This window comes from Mesoplodon mirus (assembly GCF_964341445.2).
Source record: "Mesoplodon mirus genome assembly, chromosome: 10".
NCBI classification, from domain to species: domain Eukaryota; kingdom Metazoa; phylum Chordata; class Mammalia; order Artiodactyla; family Ziphiidae; genus Mesoplodon; species Mesoplodon mirus.
Window position 1 is genome coordinate 54037439 of NC_138986.1, and position 19728 is coordinate 54057166.

Genomic DNA, 19728 nt, shown 5'->3' on the forward strand with positions numbered 1-19728 from the left:
GTTATCTCTATGCTGAGGCTTTGTAAGTTGAAAGCTTTCTATAAACATAACTATTTCACCAGAACAGGTACTAACTCAGATTCTTTAGTATAGTTATTTCTCCAGTTTACTTCTGTGGCATGTGGTATTATCTTATGCCCTCAAAGAATTAACAGTACAACTTAGGTGGGAGCACATATGCATCTGTTGGGGATAAAAATACCCCCCACACCCAAGTTATATCATCTCTTTAAATACCTTAGAATGAAGTGGGATTTTAGGTTTCCTTTATATTTAATGTTTATTTGAGCAACTCTTTATGCCAGTGTTTTGTGGACTGATTGTCATCTACATGTTGACTGTTTCCTTAGAGCATTTAAGGTATTTGATGTAGTTACTCAAGGGCATGAAGTGTGTGGATCAGTCACTTCGATGCCTTAGTAGGTAGTGGGAATGCAACCAGTGTATTTCTGTACAGTATGAACCGTCAGAATCTTAGTGTATGATAATGGTGGATGTTCATAGTAATAATTGTGTCATCAAGAACATGTTAAGGTGTGTTATTCTCTCTGAGGATGTGTTCTTTTAAGGAGGCAGGGAAACACTTTAGAAGCAGCTGGATTCAGATTTTTTTCCTCTTAAACACAGTTGTCTTTCAAATTTACCAAACAACTCAGGAGACTTTGTGATGGCTAGGGTTTATTTTACTGAGAAATAATTTAGACCAAGATTTGTCCATATTTAAATTAACTTAATGTGGAGACTGGTATCTGGAGGAGCTGATTTTTCACAAATTGATATCCAATAACTGTGGGCCAGAGCTACAAAAATAAACGTGGGAAATAATATTAGAGGGGACATTAGTATATTTGTGAAATTAATTTTTAAAAATAGAATGTATGAGGAAATAATAGGAATTAATTGATAGAAAAGAGTGTGTACTATTCTGATAAATATGGAATACAATGGCAAATCAAAATAAAGTGTACTTGAGCAGTTCATGCTTCATAATTTGAGGTCTTGAATGATTATTAGTGAATAGTACCTTAAGATTATAAAAGCAAAACGTCTTGAGAGAAATATATAATTTTAATGAATGAATGGAGCAGAAAAATTTTAGTATGTTCATTAAGCAGTTTAGTTAGAACAGACATCAGTTAAAAGATAATCATGTGTTAATGCTGAAATCATTGCTGGTTATTACTTGGAAGTGTGTTATATATATTATTTTTTTAGACTGGATCCTGAAAATTTAGTTTGTGTTTCTGTTTGGTTGTTTGGCACACATTTCTATTTCCCTCTAGTAACTACCTGGATGTAACTTGTAGAAACTGATTAATTCCTATACAATGGAGAAAAACCTTTGGGCAGTTGGGAGTGGGATTTGGGGTGGGAGTAGATTGAATAGCAGAGACAGTAGCTTTCCTCGTGCCAGATTGCAGAAGGAGCCATGCAGGGTTTGGGGAGGGCTGTGAGTAATCCATTGTGACAATTCTGTGGGTCTGAGATGTATGGAGAGTTCATAGCCGGAATCATGTATAACTTGCTGGCTCAGTGCCTGACGTTTTTTTGGCGGGGGGAACAGAGCATCAGATTAGTGCCAAAAAAAATATATATATATATATATTAAAGGAAGGGGCCTAAAATAGGTTTTCTTCCTCTGTGTTTAGAGCATTTGTTCCTGGGAGGTGAGAACTATATACAGCATATTGCTTTTAACTCTCAAAGTTTCACTTAGATGTAATTTAAAATATATGAATAATAACAGTGGTAGGGTTTATATACCGAGAGTGATGATAATTCATTTTGTTTGAGCCAAAATACATTTTTTTTTTTTTTTTTTCTTTTTGCGGTATGCGGGCCTCTCACTGTTGTGGCCTCTCCCGTTGCGGAGCACAGGCTCCGGATGCGCAGGCCCAGCGGCCATGGCTCACGGGCCCAGCCGCTCCGCGGCATATGGGATCCTCCCAGACCGGGGCACGAACCCGTATCCCCTGCATCGGCAGGCGGACTCTCAACCACTGCGCCACCAGGGAGGCCCCAAAATACATTTTTTATTGCTAGTTAAATTTTAAGAGACACTGTTCTTGATGATAAAGATGTGTATTTTAAAAGAAAATGTGTGAAAATAGGTTACCTTAACTCAGCATCAAATAGGCTACACTTAAATGAATCTTTTTATCAGGTTCTAAGTGTGTTTTAAATGAATTTGTAGAATGTATGCATTCATCACATTATTTGTTGAACACTTACAAAGTGACAGCCTCTTTTCTAAGAGCTGAGGATATATACTGGCAAACAAAACAGAGCCCCTGCTTGCAGAGAGATGACAGTCTAATAAGAGATTTCAGTCAGAGAAACCAGGAAGTATACAGACATGGAGGCCTGAGCAAGCTTGTGTTTGGGGGATAGAGTGAGGGAGCAAAGGGGAAAGTGGAAGGAAATGAGATGAGAGAGCAAGGCAGAGGCTGGGTCATTTAGGTCCTTATGGACTAGGAAAGGAGTTTGGACTTCACTCCAAGTGTCATAGGAAGTCATTGTAGGGTTTTGAGAAGGAGGGTTATGTGATCTGAATTATATATAAAAAATCTATACGTATTTTTAAAAAGTCACTCTGGTGTGGTGAAGAAGCAGTAACAGAGGCAAACAGAGGCAGCAGTGGTATCAGATGTTGCAGTAATACAGGTGAGAGATGATGACGGCTTGGACCAAGGTGCTAAAAGTGGACGTGGTGAGACAAGGTCTGACTGAGAATGTATTTTCAGGTAGATCTGATAGCACTTGCTGATAGAGGGTGTGAGAGAAACCTGGGTGATTGATTCTTAGGATTTTGGCCTAAACAGGTTAGTGAATGGTAGATTACTGGTTTGCTGAGATGTATGAATATTTCTGCCAAATTAATTCTAAACCTTTATCTCTTAAATGAGAAATGATTATACCAATAGTGTCTTAATTACGTGAAATTAAAAAGAAATCATCACAGAAACTTTTTTTTTTTTTTAATAGGCGGAGTATGTCCAGCTTGTCACTGAACTTCGAATGACAAGAGCCATTCAGCCTCAGATTAATGCTTTTTTACAGGGCTTTCATATGTTCATTCCACCTTCCCTCATACAACTTTTTGATGAATATGAATTGGTAAGGAAAAACATCAGTTCTTTTTTTTTTAATTTTTATTTATTTATTTTTGGCTGTGTTGGGTCTCTGTTGCTGCACGCGGGCTCTCTCTAGTTGCGGCAAGTGGGGGCTACTCTTTGTTGTGGGCTCGCGCTTCTTATTGCGGTGGCTTCTCTTTGTTACAGAGTGTGGACTCTAGGCGCGCAGGTTTCAGTAGTTGTGGCACACGGGCTCAATAGTTGTGGCTCGCGGGCTCTAGAGCGCAGGCTCAGTAGTTGTGGCGCACAGGCTTAGTTGCTCCGTGGCATGTGGGATCTTCCCGGACCAGGGCTTGAACCTGTGTCCCTTGCATTGGCAGGTGGATTCTTAACCACTGCACTACCAGGGAAGTCCCAAACATCAGTTCTTTTGTTGTTATGCAACACAACAACACAAAACTCCAATTGATGTAGTTGAGAAATAATTTTGGAGCACAATGATGAATGGAATAATGTAGAAGACATTATGGTTTAATGTTGATTTTTAGGGAGGTATAAGATTTGTGATTGTGCTTCTCTTAAGGTTAATAACCAGATTAGCAATTTCTTAATGTGGAATGGAGTGAGATTGTGATAAAGAAAAATGGAATGTATTTCCAAAGTATTCTACATGGGAGATGTTGAAGGCCAGTCTTCCCAAAAGCAATATTCACATCATTTCTAAATTTTTTGTTTGGCTGTATGAGGTAAAGGATACTGATAGTAACTTCTTGTACCTTTTATTTTTTCCAAAAAGAAAAATTGATTGAGGGATTTTCTTGTTGTATTTCTGTTATCTTCTCCAGCTGCTTATTTCATCATGTATATAATTTTATAATTTTCCATTTTAACCATGTATGGAGTCCACTGTCTTTGCTGGCCCCTAGTCTCTAATGAATGCTTTGTTTTGCTTCTTTAATTTGCTTGCCCTTCACTGTGATCTAACAGGATTTCTGATTTTATATGATTTATGTCTGCATTTTCCCCCATTTCCTTTTTTCTCTTTTATTTTTGGTAATAAATTATTTGTAAGCTCTTTGAGTTGTCTAACTCCTTAATAAAACCACACAATATTTTAAATAGAGTACGGCTGCTTTCTTAGTTTGGAATAATAAATTTTAGATTTGGAATAAAACATTTTATAATTTGGAATAATAAATTTTAGATCAGTGGAAGAGTATCCTTTGGCTTTTATTCTGTCTCATAAAGTTAGTTTCACCCTATGCCTTTCATTTTAATATATGAATAAGTACATTGGTGTGTACCAGTTAATTTTACATATACCAGTATTTTCAATTTATCACTCATAGTATGTCTTAGTATAGTAGTGGACAAAATTTGCTAAATAATGTTGAAGTCCATGGTGACTTAGTTTCACTAAATGTCAGTTTTGAGGTTTTTTTGTTGTGTTTTTACGGTTAAGATGAATGGTTTTATTTAGCATAGACTTGTCTAGTTTTTGTATAACCATAAAAGTTACTATTTTTAGTATTTAAAAATGGAGGAGTACTTATGAATTGTTAAGCAGAAAATTACATTATTTTCTGGACCTATGTATAAAAAACAAATAGCAACAACACAAATAACTGACAAAAACCTTGCCTCATAATTTACTGATACTGAGTTTAATGAAACTTTTTATTGAACTACAATATACATGAGAAAAGTACATGCATTGTAAATGTATAGCTTGATGAATTTTCACGAACTGTATACACCCATGAAACAGCGCCCAGATCAAGAAACTGAGAAATCCTAACACCCCAGATCCCTCTCATGTCCTCTTCCAGTCACTCTGACCCCTCATGGGTATCCACTCTCCTGGCTTCTAATAATATAGACTAAGTTACCTGTTTTTGAACTTAATGTAAATAGAATAATCACCTAGAATATATTGGACTTCTTTAGCACAGCTTTTTGTTTGTGAGAATCATATGTATTATTGCAAGCAGTTGTAATGTGTTCATTTTCATTGCTCTGTAGTACTTCATTGTGTTAATATACTTTTTTTTTTTTTTTGTCTTTTCTACTCTTGATGAACATTTGGTGGGTAGTTTTCAGTTTCAGGCTATTCTGTAGATTATATATCTTGGAGTGGAATTGCTGGGATTTAGGGGCTGCATTTATTCCATTACGGTAGATACTAGCAAGTAGTTTTCCAAAGCAGTATGTCAGTTTACACTCCCACCAACAGGTTATGAGAGTTCTGGGTATTCTGCATCCTAAACAGCATTTAATATTTTTGTCTTTTTTATTTTTACCATTTGGGTGGAATAGTAGTGGTATTTCCTGGTGATTTTAATTTGTATTTCCCTGGTATTGAGTGTGGGATTGAGTGTGTTTTATATGTTTATTGGCCATTTGTATATTCTGTTTTTGAAGTGTTTATTCAAGTAATTTGTCCATTTTTCTGTTGTGTTTTCTGTTTTTTTTAAACACTGATTTGTAGGAATCTTTATATATTCTTTATAGGAGTCTTTGTTAGATATATGTATTATGAAGATCTCCTACTCTGGTGTCTTTTAACTAATAAAAGTTTTTAGTGTTAACGCAGTTCAGTTTATCACTTGTTTTTTCTCTTCCCTTTTTTTTTTTTTTTTTAAATGAATGGAGCTTTTTGTGTCCTGTTTAAGAAATTGTTTCTTACTCCAAGGTCATGAAAGTGTTTTCCTGTATTTTCTTCTGAAAACTTTATTCCTTTGTCTTTTACATTTAGGTTTGCTACTGGTAAGTTTTTAATTGTGGTTCTTACATTAGAAGTTAGGTCAGGATTCCTAGTCTGTCTTCTACCCTGGCTTTACTAAGTTGAGCTGATTCAGATGGTGGGATTGTTTTGGAATAGCAGTGTTGTTGGCATGACGCTTACTTATGCAGTGATGATAATTATTATTATTAAACACTTAGTATTTGCCAGGTACTTCATGTGTATTAACTTTTAAAACCTTCACATCAGACCCCTGAGGTAACTCATTATTCCCATTTTACAGATTAGGAAAACTAGGCCAAAGAAGGTATGGGACTTGCTCATGTTCACAGAGTATGTGTTACATCCAGACTGTGAACCCATGGTCTCTGACCACAGCCCAGTCTCTCTTCATCAGTATTGCCTCTCAGTGGCATGAACTATATAAGTAGGACTTGGTTTTAGAACCTTTGGTGTGACTTTGTGTCTTTTGTAGGAAAGGGCTCTGCTACACTGGGATAGAAAACTTTTTTAAAAAGTTGGTTGGTGCAAACATCTAAGCTAGATGTTCATCAGAGTTAAAGGATACTGGTTAGATTCTAGAGTTTTAGTGAAAAGAAGGTATCCAGTAGCATCAGTGTCCTTAACTGGATGTGTATTCATCCATTTGTGGACAGAACGCAGTCTCAAGTCAAGGGATGATCATCAGGTTGAAAAATGGTGACAACATTTTGTGATTACTATATCTATAACATTATTACAGTTGAGGGGTTCCTCAAATGTCTGAGGGACTGTCCTGCCATACTGTGCTGCTTATGAGTTTATCCATGGTGGTACCAGGATATTAAAACACTGAGTCATGTAAATTCTAGGTAAGCTAAGAGCTGTGAACACCTGCATGACTCAGTTTCTGACTATTAGTTTATGGGTTATATATGTTGTACCTAATTCCAATAGACCAATTCAGTTATTTTGTCATTTCCCTGGTGGTCCAGTGGTTAAGATTTTGCCTTCCAATGCAGGGGATGCAGCTAAGATCCCACATGCCTCAGGGCCAAAAAACCAAAACAGAAACAGAAACAGTATTGTAACAGATTGAACAAAGACTTTAAAGATGGTCCACATCAAAAAAATCTTAAAATAAATAGGGGCTTCCCTGGTGGCACAGTAGTTAAGAGTCTGCCTGCCAATATAGGGGACACGGGTTCGAGCCCTGGTCTGGGAAAATCCCACATGCCGCGGAGCAGCTAAGCCCGCGAGCCACAACTACTGAAGCCCGCGCGCCCAGAGCCCGTGTTCCGCAACAAGAGAAGCCACCGCAATGAGAAGCCCGTGCACTGCAGTGAAGAATAGCCCCCGCTCGCCGCAACTAGAGGAAAGCTCGCACGTAGCAACAAAGCCCCAACACAGCCAAAAATAAATAAATATATAACTTTAAAATATATATATATTAAAAAATAATAAATAAATTATTGATTGGGATTTAAAATCTTTTTGTTATATGCATATGGAGTTTGTATTGTGGACTTCCCATTTCAACTGTTTTCAGTCAGTTTAATAATTTTTTTTTTTTTTTTTTTTGCGGTACGCGGGCCCCTCACTGTTGTGGCCTCTCCCGTTGCGGAGCACAGGCTCCGGACGCGCAGGCTCAGCAGCCATGGCTCACGGGCCCAGCCGCTCTGCGGCATGTGGGATCTTCCCAGACTGGGGCACGAACCCGTGTCCCCTGCATCGGCAGGCAGACTCCCAACCACTGCGCCACCAGGGAAGCCCATAGTTTAATAACTTTTTTTGCCCAGGTGTTAAATGGGATAGTAAAGATCTTTTGTCCTCTTCACAAAGTTATAACATATGATGTTCATGAAATGCTTCAAATTTCTTGAGAGAATATTGTCTCACTCATTTTTATTCACAATTATTAACAATGAAAGCATACTTAATATAATTAAAAGCTTATCTTCAGCCTAGAAGGGAAGAGGATTAAACTCATGGGTTGTAAGAAACATGTAACAGTCGTCCATATTCCTTTTGGCAGATCTGTGTCAGGGTACTGCCAGGGAACAGAATTTCCCCAGATGGTTCAAATAAAGAAACTTTAATGAAGGAACTTAAAGAGGCATGGGCAGGTTAAGAAGAAACAAGATATGGTTGAGGCATCCAGAGAATAGCAACAGTGGAAAGCCTTATCACCCCTAGAATTGAAGACAAGTGGAGGAATTACTGTGAGGAGCCTGGTGAGAGCCTGAACCACCAGGGGCCACCAGGTGGCAGCTCTAGTTGAGGAGACATAGCTACTGCAAAGATGTACTGAAGCAGGGAGGGAGCAGAAAATACTCTTACCTGCAGACTCCTGCCTGTTTCCCAGTGATGGAGCCCAACCTGAAACCAACAGGCAAGAGAGCCAGTCTGCAGGGATCAGCCTCTTGGGGCACAGAATGTGCAAAGGAAGATGGAAAATGTATTTGGGGGTGATAAAATGCACCCTACCAGAATGCCTTCATCTAGTTAAAGTATTTTATAATACTATGGCAAGGAGGACTGAAACACACCCTAGACAGGCAGTTCTCAAACTTTTTGGTCTTAGGACCCCTTAAAAGAAAAGAGTTTATGTGGTTTATAGTAATTGATACTTAACTGTATTTGAAATTCAAACAAATGTAAAATTTTTTATTCACATAAAAATAACAATTCATTACATATTAACATAAATAAAACATTTAAGAAATTAAAACTGCATTTTCCAGAATAAAACAAAAATAGTGGGAGAAGTGGCATTGTTTTACATCTTTGCAAGTTTCTTTAACGTCTGGCTTAATAGGAGAAACTGGGTTCTCATATCTGCTTCTGCTTATAATCTGTTGTGATATGTTGCTTGGTTGAACTATATGGAGAAAGTCCAGCCTCAGATACGTTGGATAAGGGAGAACCTTGCAGACTCCTTAAATAGATCCCAGAAACACCCAAGAGTTCTGAGACACCACCTTACATTGGCCTTCATTAGTATTTTTCAGAGCATACTCTATACTAGGCAAGTATATATTATGAGGAGTTGCTGTAGGAGAAGTGATTTTGAACCACATGGTATCGTATCTATCTCTGCAGTAACAAAGTCTGCTGTTCTGGCTTGTTGGTGTTAAGCTTAGGCTAGTTATTACCTCACTTTACTGTGTAAACACATCCAACTGAAATACGGGCTGATTCAGAGATTTGGACAAGCCTTTTTCATGTTCTCTTTTCTCTTGGGGAACATGATGGTAAATACTTTTGCCATTATTAATTTCATTCTTAGTTATTGGATTGATATTTTGTTTGTTTGATGATCTTCCTGGAAAAAAGAAGGATACCAAAAGTCATTAGTAGGAAAATTGCATTTTTTTTTCACCTTGGAGAAATTTGACTTGAAAGTTGGATTGGAATTATTCCAGAATAGAGTTCTTCAAAGGATTAAATCTGTTTTGGTTTTTTAAAAATAATAACTATTTTTATAATAACTCCTTTTTTTCCTAGTGATTAGGGTTTCTTGATCTTTTCCTTTGCTTAACCCAGATTTATTTAGGTCTTTGTTTTCATTTTCATACTGAGAGTACAGTATTTTTATAGAATCTAACAAATTCATAAAATACATATAAACCAAAGATAATAATGTTCACAAAATTATTGCACATATAAACTGTAGTGGCATATGTGTTTCTATATAAAGGTGAACTCTTATCTCATGTTTAAATTGTATCAGTGTAGAGACATTTCCACATCTCACAATATTTGAGATTATTAGTATCAGGGGTTCTCTCTCAGGTAGTACTTGTTATTGATGATTTACAGACACTGTTACAAAAATAAATCAGTTTTACATGGGATTAGTTTCTAATTAAGGCAAATTTACTATTTAAATGTAATCACTTTTTTTTTCCAGAGAAGATTAATGAAATATTTTTCTTCTTCCCCAAAGGAGCTACTGCTTTCTGGCATGCCAGAAATTGATGTGAGTGATTGGATAAAAAATACTGAATACACAAGTGGCTATGAAAGAGAAGATCCAGTTATTCAGGTAAAGTCTCTCTAGAGCTTAGAATGAAGTTAAGTTTTGGTATTTAATCTCGTAAGCTTTTCAGCACTATTGGATGAAAACCTACATTAATTAAGAAAGTAAAGTTTTTCCCTAATCTTCTCATGGGAATTGCATATGAACGCTTTGTATGAAATCTTTTTTTGATAAATGAGTTTCATGGAATAAAATATGCTTTATGAATATTGCATATTTCTCTGGTACTAAGAAGCCTGCAGTTGCTCTGAAATATGAGCTAAGTTTTTTATTGTTGTTTTTAGTGGTTCTGGGAAGTTGTGGAAGATATTACTCCAGAGGAGAGAGTTCTTCTGTTGCAGTTTGTTACTGGCAGGTAAGAAGTGTTTTTATGATAATGTGGAAAGAATTTAATAGATTCCATTTCTAATGGCTTAGACATATACAACTCAAAATGAATTATTACTCTGAATTATCAATTTCTCACCTCCTTTTCCATTTTTTTATATATTAAACAAAGGTTTATTTAGGCATTAAAGTTAGAACATACAGTAGTGCTCAATAAATGTTTATTTAAGGTATAAAAGATAAACTGTTCCAATCAGGACTATCAGCATGTATATTATATTTTATAACTTGGTAGTCTTTTCATTCTGCAGATAAGTCAGCGATAGTAGCCAACACTTGTTGCTGGGACAACACACACACACACGCACACAATACATAATAATACCCATCCACAGCAGTTTTTCTTCAATTCTTATCAAACTTTAAAGTCTTAAGATTTGTGGCCTGAAAAATAATTTGTGATACCACACTTTGAAAAGTCTACTTTTTCAACCAATTAAATATCATAGATATTAGAAAACTAGATGATTTAAACCTCTTTTAACTTACAGTTCTGAAAGATGTAAAAGAAAAGGTCTGATTTTCATTCATTTTTAAAATTAATTAATTTTTTATTTATTCATTTTTGGCTGCATTGGGTCTTCATTGCTGCGCACGGGCTTTTTCTAGTTGTGGTGAGCGGGGGCTACTCTTTGTTGCGGTGTGCAGGCTTCTCATCACGGTGGCTTCTCTTATTGCGGACCGCAGGCTCTAGGCATGTGGGCTCAGTAGTTGTGGCTCGCGGGCTCTAGAACACAGGCTCAGTACATGTGGCTCACGGGCCTAGTTGCTCCGCGGCATGTGGGATCTTCCTGGACCAGGGCTTGAACCTGTTTCCCCTGCATTGGCAGGTGGATTCTTAACCACTGCACCACCAGGGAATTCCTGATTTTCATTCTTGATAAGTTAGAATTTCATCTGTGTCCTTCTATTTATGAAAATACAGTTCAGTCATTCCATTATAAATGTACATGGTTCTTCTAAGAAAGTTGGAACACAGAAAATTAGAAGAAATAGAAAAACCATCACCTGCCAGCAATAAGCACTATAAATAATTTGATGTATTTATTTTTTTCCTACCTGTTTTAAAAACAGTGTGAATATATATCTTATATATATGTAATTTAAAGTCAACTGTTTTATTTTTAAAGTAGTTCATAACTATTATAGAAAATTTTGAAAATGGAGACTATAGATAGAAGAAAATGAAAATCCCATTAAGTAATTACACTATTTAGAGATAACACTATTAATATCTTGCTGTATTTTCTTAGTTTTAAGGTATATAATTAGAAAAATATATACTATATACCTAATTTCAAAGAATAAATAAAACATGAATTATTCACAGATTATACACTAAAGATGAAAGAAAATCTTGTCAGGTTTTTTTTTTTTTTTGGCTACTTAGTGCCAGAAATACCTAGAGATTTGAGTAATTTAATAAAAAGCGTTAAGGGCTTTCCTGGTGGCACAGTGGTTGAGAGTCCGCCTGCCGATGCAGGGAGCATGGGTTCGTGCCCCGGTCCGGGAAGATCCCACATGCTGCGGAGCGGCTGGGCCTGTGAGCCATGGCCGCTGAGCCTGCGTGTCTGGAGCCTGTGCTCCGCAACGGGAGAGGCCACAGCAGTGAGAGGCCCGTGTACCGCAAAACAAAAACAAACAAAAAAAGCGTTAAACAAAAATTATTTTTTCTATGTAGGAAGGTTAGACAATTCAAATTTTTAAAAAATCACCTTTAATATTAGTCTCTGAATATAATCACTTAAAATTTTGGTTATTTTTCCAGAATTTTTCTCACATATATAAATTTTTATTTTTAAAAAACATTGTTCCTATTTTATAACTTTTGAGTTTAGCAATATATCATTAAAAATTGTTTCATTTATAGATCTAGTTTTTTAAATGGCCGTCTATTCTTCAGTCTGTGGACCTCCCTTAATTGATATTGTCCTTTATTGCTCCATTTTCCTGTTTATGAATAATGCTGAACAAATAAGAAATTCTTGTGCTTTATACACTTGCAGCCCAGTTTGATTATTTATAAATATAGGATAAATGTAATATATAGGATATATAGGATAAAAATACAGGATAAATTCTTAGAAGGGAAATTTTTAGATACAAACGTATATAAATTTTTATAACCCTGAGACATTGTTCATTTAACCTTCAGAAAAATATCAGGATTCACCTCGGCCTATTTCTTTTATTCTATCAATACAGGATATAATCATTTTTATTTTCATAGTTTCATATATGTATACTTTGTATGGTGTGGATTTCCTTTATTTTTTGCACATTATTCTACCATCATTTTCAAAAATTTGGTTTTAAATGTTCTTTATATATAGGGACATTAACTCTGCAAATATCTTTCCCAGTTTATCATTTGCCTTTTAATTATATTAAGTTAAACATACAGATTTCCCTGTAATTTAGATTATAAATTTAATTTATAAAATTATATAATGAAAGTGCTAAATTAGGTTGCAAGTTGATTATCAGTACTTTCCTTATGTTTTTTTAAATAAATTCTTCCCTACTCCCGAGATTTTGTATATATATGTTTATCTACCTTTTTTTCTGTAACTTTTTTGTAGTTTCTGTTTTTACATACCAATTTTTAAGCCATCTGGACTTTATTTTGGTTTATGTTATAAGGCAGGGCTCTTTGATTATTTTTCTAAGCAGTTTATATTTAAACACCATTTAATAAATTATTATATTTTCCTTCATGATTCAGTTGGTATGAGTCTTTAAGATGTAGGAAACAATTATTCAAGATCTTTAGTACTAAAAATGTCTGTTAGATTGCTGCTCTTGTAGAATAAAAAACACTTCGATTAGTAATACACAGTACGTCTCCCGTGTCAATAGTGCAGTCATGGTTAGCAATGCTGAAAAGAACTGCACTGTTTACTATTTAATTGGTCGAGAAGTGTAGCTGCGAATCCATTTAAACTGATGAAGGATGTGGGTAAAGAGTAGAAGCCAAGAGGGAGGAGATATGGGGATATATGTATATGTATAGCTGATCCACTTTGTTATAAAGCAGAAGGTAACACACAATTGTAAAGCAATTATAAAGAGGTTTAAAAAGAAGAGTAGAAGCCAAGGAAGCTGAGGGGAAACTACATGGAGCTAAGCTTTACCTTCAGGTTGAAGAATCCACTTTTCGGCACTTAGTCTACATGGAGTCCTTGTTTTGAATTCAAACTAAGTCTTAAGCTCTTCTATCGTTTTTTTTGTTTTGTTTTGTTTTGTTTGCGGTATGCTGGCCTCTCGCCGCTGTGGCCTCTCCCGTTTGAGGAGCACAGGCTCCAGACGCGCAGGCCCAGCGGCCATGGCTCACGGGCCTAGCTGCTCCGCAGCATGTGGGATCCTCCCGGACTGGGGCATGAACCAGTGTCCCCTGCATCGGCAGGCGGACTCTCAACCACTGCGCCACCAGGGAAGCCCTTAAGTTCTTTTAAACCTTAACTTCCCTTTTACACTAGACCCAGTTAGCAATAGGTATAGCATTTGCCATTCTAGACTTAGAGTGTGGTTTTTTTTTTTTTTTCCACTTTTTGGAAAATTCTGTCATTTATATTTAGATTGTAAAATGTCTTTCTCTGTGTCCATAGTATAATTTAAAAGAATCTTACTAAAGAGTCAAATGTGTTCCAGTTGTAGAGGCAAGAATCTGTATCAGCAGTAACTTTAAAATATTTTTATGGTGGTGACAATATTTTGTTTATCTACAAGGCTGTCTTAAATGTCTTACTCTTGTTTCATTATCTCTTAAGAATAATAAAAGTCAGACTTGATTATTTCTTTGTGTATAAAATAGAAATATTTCATTTTTATTAACTGTAATTTTACATTGTATATGTCAGGTGTCATAATACTCAACCAAAGACCATTTATTTTTCTCATACATGCTTAAGCTTGATGAGCCATAATCTTAGCTAAGATCCACTGGTTTTTCAAGTATGGGGCCCAGTCATTGTAGTTTAGAGGAAGAGGAGTAAGGTTTCGGAGATTGTTTGTGAATATCAGTTTACAGAATAATTTCAACTTAGCTATGAAAATTGGGGGATCATCTGATTTTTTAAGCTTATTTTTCAAACTATTTATCTGGAAGACATTAGATTTTGATCAATTCTGTTATTGAAATACTGTGCTATAATTTGTGTAAGAGTCAGTCTCAAGGCTCATCTTCTCACCTTGTCCTGCTGCAGTGGAATACTTGTTTTTAAAGTCTGCCTCTGTAGGAAATTGAAAACAGCTTGCCTTTTATTCCTTTTCATTTTTGGTCACCTTTGCTAATTTTTTAGGCAAAAAGTAATGCAGAAAGTAATGTTTCAGTTTACAGACATATTCAGGTCTTTAGATATTCTCTTTCCCTAAGTAGGAATTGCTCATGTGTTAGTGTTTTGTTAGCAAGATGCAGGCATCCCTTTAACATTCACTTGGATTTCTAAAGTAAGCTTAGGCATTTCATCAATAAAGTGTTTAATAGCAACCAAACTACTTCCCAGCTAGAAAAGAAAAATGCTGGGAAGAGATCTATTTATATTGGATTGTTTTTTTTTCCCTGTGAATGTAAACATATCATCTGTGATTTCAGACAGAAAATCCTGGTGCATTATTCGACAGTTTTTTTTTTAGTGTGTGGTAAAACATACTTAATATTAAACATTTTAATCATTTTTAAGTGTACAGTTCTGTGTACAGTCACATATTTGTGCAGCCATCACCACCATTCATCTCCTGAGCTTTTTATCTTTCTCAGTTGAAATTGTACCTATTAAACACTAACTTTCCATTTCCCCTACCCCCAGCCTCTGGCAACCACCATTCTACTTTCTGTCTCTATGAATTTTATAATTTTTTAAATAGATTTATTTATTTTTATTTATTTATTTTTGGCTGTGTTGGGTCTTCATTGCTGCTCACGAGCTTTCTCTAGTTGCGTTTAGCGGGGGCTACTCTTCGTTGTGGTGCGCGTGCTTCTCATTGTGGTGGCTTCTCTTGCTGTGGAGCATGGGCTCTAGGCACACGGGTTTTAGGCACACGGGCTTCAGTAGTTGTGGCACGTGGGCCCAGTAGTTGTGGCTTGTGGGCTCTAGAGCGCAGGCTCAGTAGCCTCAGTAGTTGTGGCGCACAGGCTTAGTTGCTCCGCGGCATGTGGGATCCTCCCAGACCAGGGCTCGAACCCGGGTCCCCTGCATTGGCAGGTGGATTCTTTTTTTTTTTTTTTTTTTGCGGTACACGGGCCTCTCACTGTTGTGGCCTCTCCCGTTGCGGAGCACAGGCTCCGGACGTGCAGGCTCAGCGGCCATGGCTCACAGGCCCAGCCGCTCCGCGGCATATGGGATCTTCCCGGCCCGGGGCACGAACCCGTGTCCCCTGCATCGGCAGGCGGACTCTCAACCACTGCGCCACCAGGGAAGCCCGGCAGGTGGATTCTTAACCACTGCGCCACCAGGGAAGTCCCTCTATGAATTTGATTACTTTAGGTCCCTTATGTAAGTGGAATCATACGTTATTTGTCTTTTTGTGACTGGCTTATTTCACCTAGCATAATGTCCTCGAGATTCATCCATATTGTAGCATATGTCCTTTTAAAGGCTGAATGGTATTCCATTGTATGTGTTTACCACAGTTTGCTTATCCTTTCATCCATGGACAGTTATTTGGGTTGAGTCCACTATTTGGCTATTGTGAGTAATGCTGCTATGAACATGGATGTACAAATATCTGTTTGAGTCTCTACTTTCTATTCTTTTGGATATTTACTGTAATTCTATGGTTAATTTTTTGAGAAACTGCGATAATGTTTTCCACAGTGGCTGCACAATTTTACATTTCCACCAGCAATTGCATAAGGGTTTCAATTTCTGCATGTCCTATCCAATACTTGTTATTTTCTAGTGATCTTTTTTTAAAAATAGTTATCTTAATGCCTATGAGGTGGTTATCTCAATGAGGTTTTGATTTGCATTTCCCTATTGACAAGTGATGTTGATTGAGCATCTTTTCGAATGCTTATAAGCCATCTGTGTATCTTCTTAGGAGAAATGTCTATTTGAGTCCTGTCCCTATTTTTTAAATTTTAAAAATTGTCCCTATTTTTTGTTGTTGTTAAGTTGTAGGAGTTCTATATATTTTCTTGATATTAATTCCTTGTCATATTTATGATTTCAAAATATTTTCTCCTGTGGCTCACATTTTCACTCAGTTCATGGTGTCCTTTGGGCACACAAGTTTTTAATTTTGATGACGTCTAATTTATTTTTCTTTTGTTGCCTGTGCCTTTGGTGTCATATCCAAGAAATCATTACCAAATCCAGTGTCATGAAGTTTTTCCCCTGTATTTTCTTCTAAGACTTTTATAGTTTTAGCTCTTCATTTAGGTCTTTTATTCATTTTGAGTTAACTTTTTGTATATGGTGTTAGGTACGGGTCCAACTTCATTTTTTTGTAGTGGATATCCAGTTTTCTCAACACAATTTGTTGAAAAGACTGTCCTTTTTCCATTGGAGGTTCTTAGCACTCTTGTCAAAAATCATTTGGCCATATATTTAAGGGTTTATTTTGAGTTTCTCTATTCCATTGGTCTATGTATCTGTTTTTATGCCAGTGCCACAATGTTTTGATGACTGCAGTTTTGTAGTTTAAGTTTGGAAATTAGGAACTGTGAGACTTCTGAGTTTGTTCACCTTCCTGTGGTCTCACTATGTTAGGGGACATTTAAAAAGAATACAACCAATGTTCTAAATCTCTGGAAAGAGAAGTGTAAAGAATTTTCTAATTTTCCCACCGTGTAAAACAATACAAAACAAAAACCCTTTGACTCTAGATATTTTTCACAGACAGGGAAATCATTTGGATAACATGTAAGAGCCTCTGTTGCTTGAATTAATCAAGTAAGCCATTTATTTATTCAGCAAATATTTAATGAACATCTACTAGATACTAGTCATTTTTGCTAATTTGAAATATACCTGTTACCAAGATTTTCCTTGCATGATTACAACTTACTAAGATATGAACTCTTAGTTCCAGGGTCCCACATGGTGGATTTGCTAATATCATGGGTGGAAGTGGATTGCAGAACTTTACAATTGCTGCTGTGCCATATACTCCAAATCTTCTACCGACTTCAAGCACATGGTATGTTAAGTTGGTTTATTTAAGTGCATTGCAAATTGTTCTGATTAATTTTAATTAATTTTAATTAATTAATTTTAATTAATTAATGATCAAAGGTCTAACTACTGTATTGCTGCATTGAGCGGAAAATCTCAACAGTGATCTCTATTCAACATTTTGTAATCACTGATAAATAAGTAGCTACATAGTTTCTTGCCTTCCCCTTTTTTGGTAGGGAAAATGTTTGAGGAAACTACCTACCTATACTCTAATTGAATATGTATAGTTCAAGTATCACTAAAGTTACACTGTCATAAGTATCACTGAGTTACACCATCATTTCAAACTAAATTGCCCTATTGCTTATTTATTTTAGGCTGAAGGGAACTTTCTTCTACTGCATTTGCATGCTAAAGGAAACTGCAATGCAGCAGGGTGTTTGTTTTTTTTTTCTTTTTAAATACTACTTCAGGGTTTTCCAATTTGATTGCAAATTTAAGAGGGTGGTTTTATGTTAATTTTGAGTAGTGTTTTCACTGCTAGACAAAACAATAAAAAATTTCAGAGATTTCTTAGTTAATAGTGGTATATTTTTCTTTTAAAGTATCAACATGCTCAAGTTACCTGAATACCCAAGTAAAGAAATACTCAAGGACAGGCTTCTTGTGGCACTACATTGTGGAAGCTATGGTTACACAATGGCATAATGAAGTCTGGAAAATTCATCTGACTGCTGATGCGCAATGCAGAGTCTCAGAAGTAATTTAGGAAACCGTCAACAGAAAAGCAGCCTAAATGCAGCCCATAGGCAGGGCTGATGTTTAAAATTCATAAAGGATCAGGTTTCCTTTCTTCCCCCTCTCTTTTCCCTTTTATGTTTTCTCAGTTTGTGATACAATTAGAAAATATAAATCACAGTAGTCTTCATTTAAAAAATGCTAATTGAAAATAGTAGAAACTGTCCTTTTTCATATTTCTTTAATCTTATCCAAGAGTGTGTTAAGGCAGAATCTTATTCTACGTTCCATGTCCGCTCTGTAACTGTTCTGTTAAAAAGGTGTTGTCTCTTTTATTTTTCTATATAGTAAATTATATTAGGACATCCACCTTGGTATGTCCTATTGCATGTAAAGTGCCATTTATATTTTGGAAAACTATTGTATAGAATGGATTAATTTACATTGTGTATAAAGCCACAAATATGTATTTTCCCATATTGAATCTATATTGCAGTGATGTTTTCTAGCCTTTCAGTATTTTAATATGTAAAGTTTAGACTGATGTGACTAATAAACAGCTGATGAAATGACGTCTAATTTATATATTAAAGCTTATGCTATATTGTATGAATTATTTGCATCTTTCAGTGGTCAGTTTTTCACATACATATATTGTCTCAAAGTTTTTCTTATGCCTTATTTTAATTTATATTTTAGATAAAATTAAAATACAATATTTTACTGGATTTCTTTTTGTTACTATTGTTTTATCTGTGAGCTCTAATGATACATTTGAAAACGTAATCTGATGTGCAGATTACAGTTTAAGTTTGTAATTTTTCTGTAAATTTTCTTTTTATTATTAGAATGTTGAGTTCAAGTGATGTATACGTAATACAAAGCAGTGGGTTTTTAAATTTTAGGGTGTCTTTGAAAAGACACAGTTGAGTAGTTATAGCATACCTTTTAGGGGAAGTAGGAACACTCAGACATTTAAAAATACTAATAGGGGAATTTGTAATGTTTAGGACCTTGCCTTTGGAAACTGAAAATAGATTATCCAGTGGCATCATTATTGGTAAAATGACCCTTATATACATATTTTCTCATATGAGCAGCCACTGTATTTGTCACTGACAAATGTAGACAATGTATATGTCAATATAGGCAAATATGTATTGTATATACATGTATATAGGCATATATGTTGAAAGCTTTGCTAAGTCATAAAATTTCTTTAATACATGTTTTTTGGTCCTCTTTTGTTATTGTGGGTTTTTTTTTAATATTAAGAAAACATCTCTCAACAGATTACATTAAAAACTAAGAAATCTTTAAAAATTACTATTAGCCCTAAAATTAGGATTCAGATGCATTATTTACAACAAATGAAGCTAATTTTAAAATGTTGGTTTTTGAAATTTAATTGTACAAGAGGTCATTGCCTTCTAACTTCAGATAGGTAACTGATTTATTTAATATTACATTGCTTATAATTTTAGTATTTACAAGCATTTCTGTTTATAATCATACATTGGCTTTGTCATTATTGGTCCTTTTGCAGGTATTTATGGAGAGGAGATAATAAAACATTAAAAATCTCATGGTTTATATACATGAATTTGAATATTTTTTATATAGAGCTAGCAATTTTAGGGTTTA

At 35.5% G+C, this 19728-nt stretch overlaps 1 protein-coding gene across 2 annotated transcripts in view; it reads left to right on the top strand.

The window, feature by feature from the left end:
• HACE1 (HECT domain and ankyrin repeat containing E3 ubiquitin protein ligase 1) overlaps positions 1-19311 on the top strand; it is a 92696-nt gene extending 73385 nt beyond the window's left edge. For both annotated transcript variants that reach the window (XM_082634347.1, XM_082634348.1), the window contains 5 exons: positions 2986-3117; positions 9746-9844; positions 10123-10193; positions 17255-17368; positions 17952-19311. In XM_082634347.1, coding sequence (XP_082490473.1) covers positions 2986-3117; positions 9746-9844; positions 10123-10193; positions 17255-17368; positions 17952-18054 — 519 coding nt within the window. In that variant the 3' untranslated portion in view covers positions 18055-19311. The remainder of the gene's footprint in view (positions 1-2985; positions 3118-9745; positions 9845-10122; positions 10194-17254; positions 17369-17951) is intronic.
• The last annotated feature ends 417 nt before the right edge of the window (positions 19312-19728 follow it).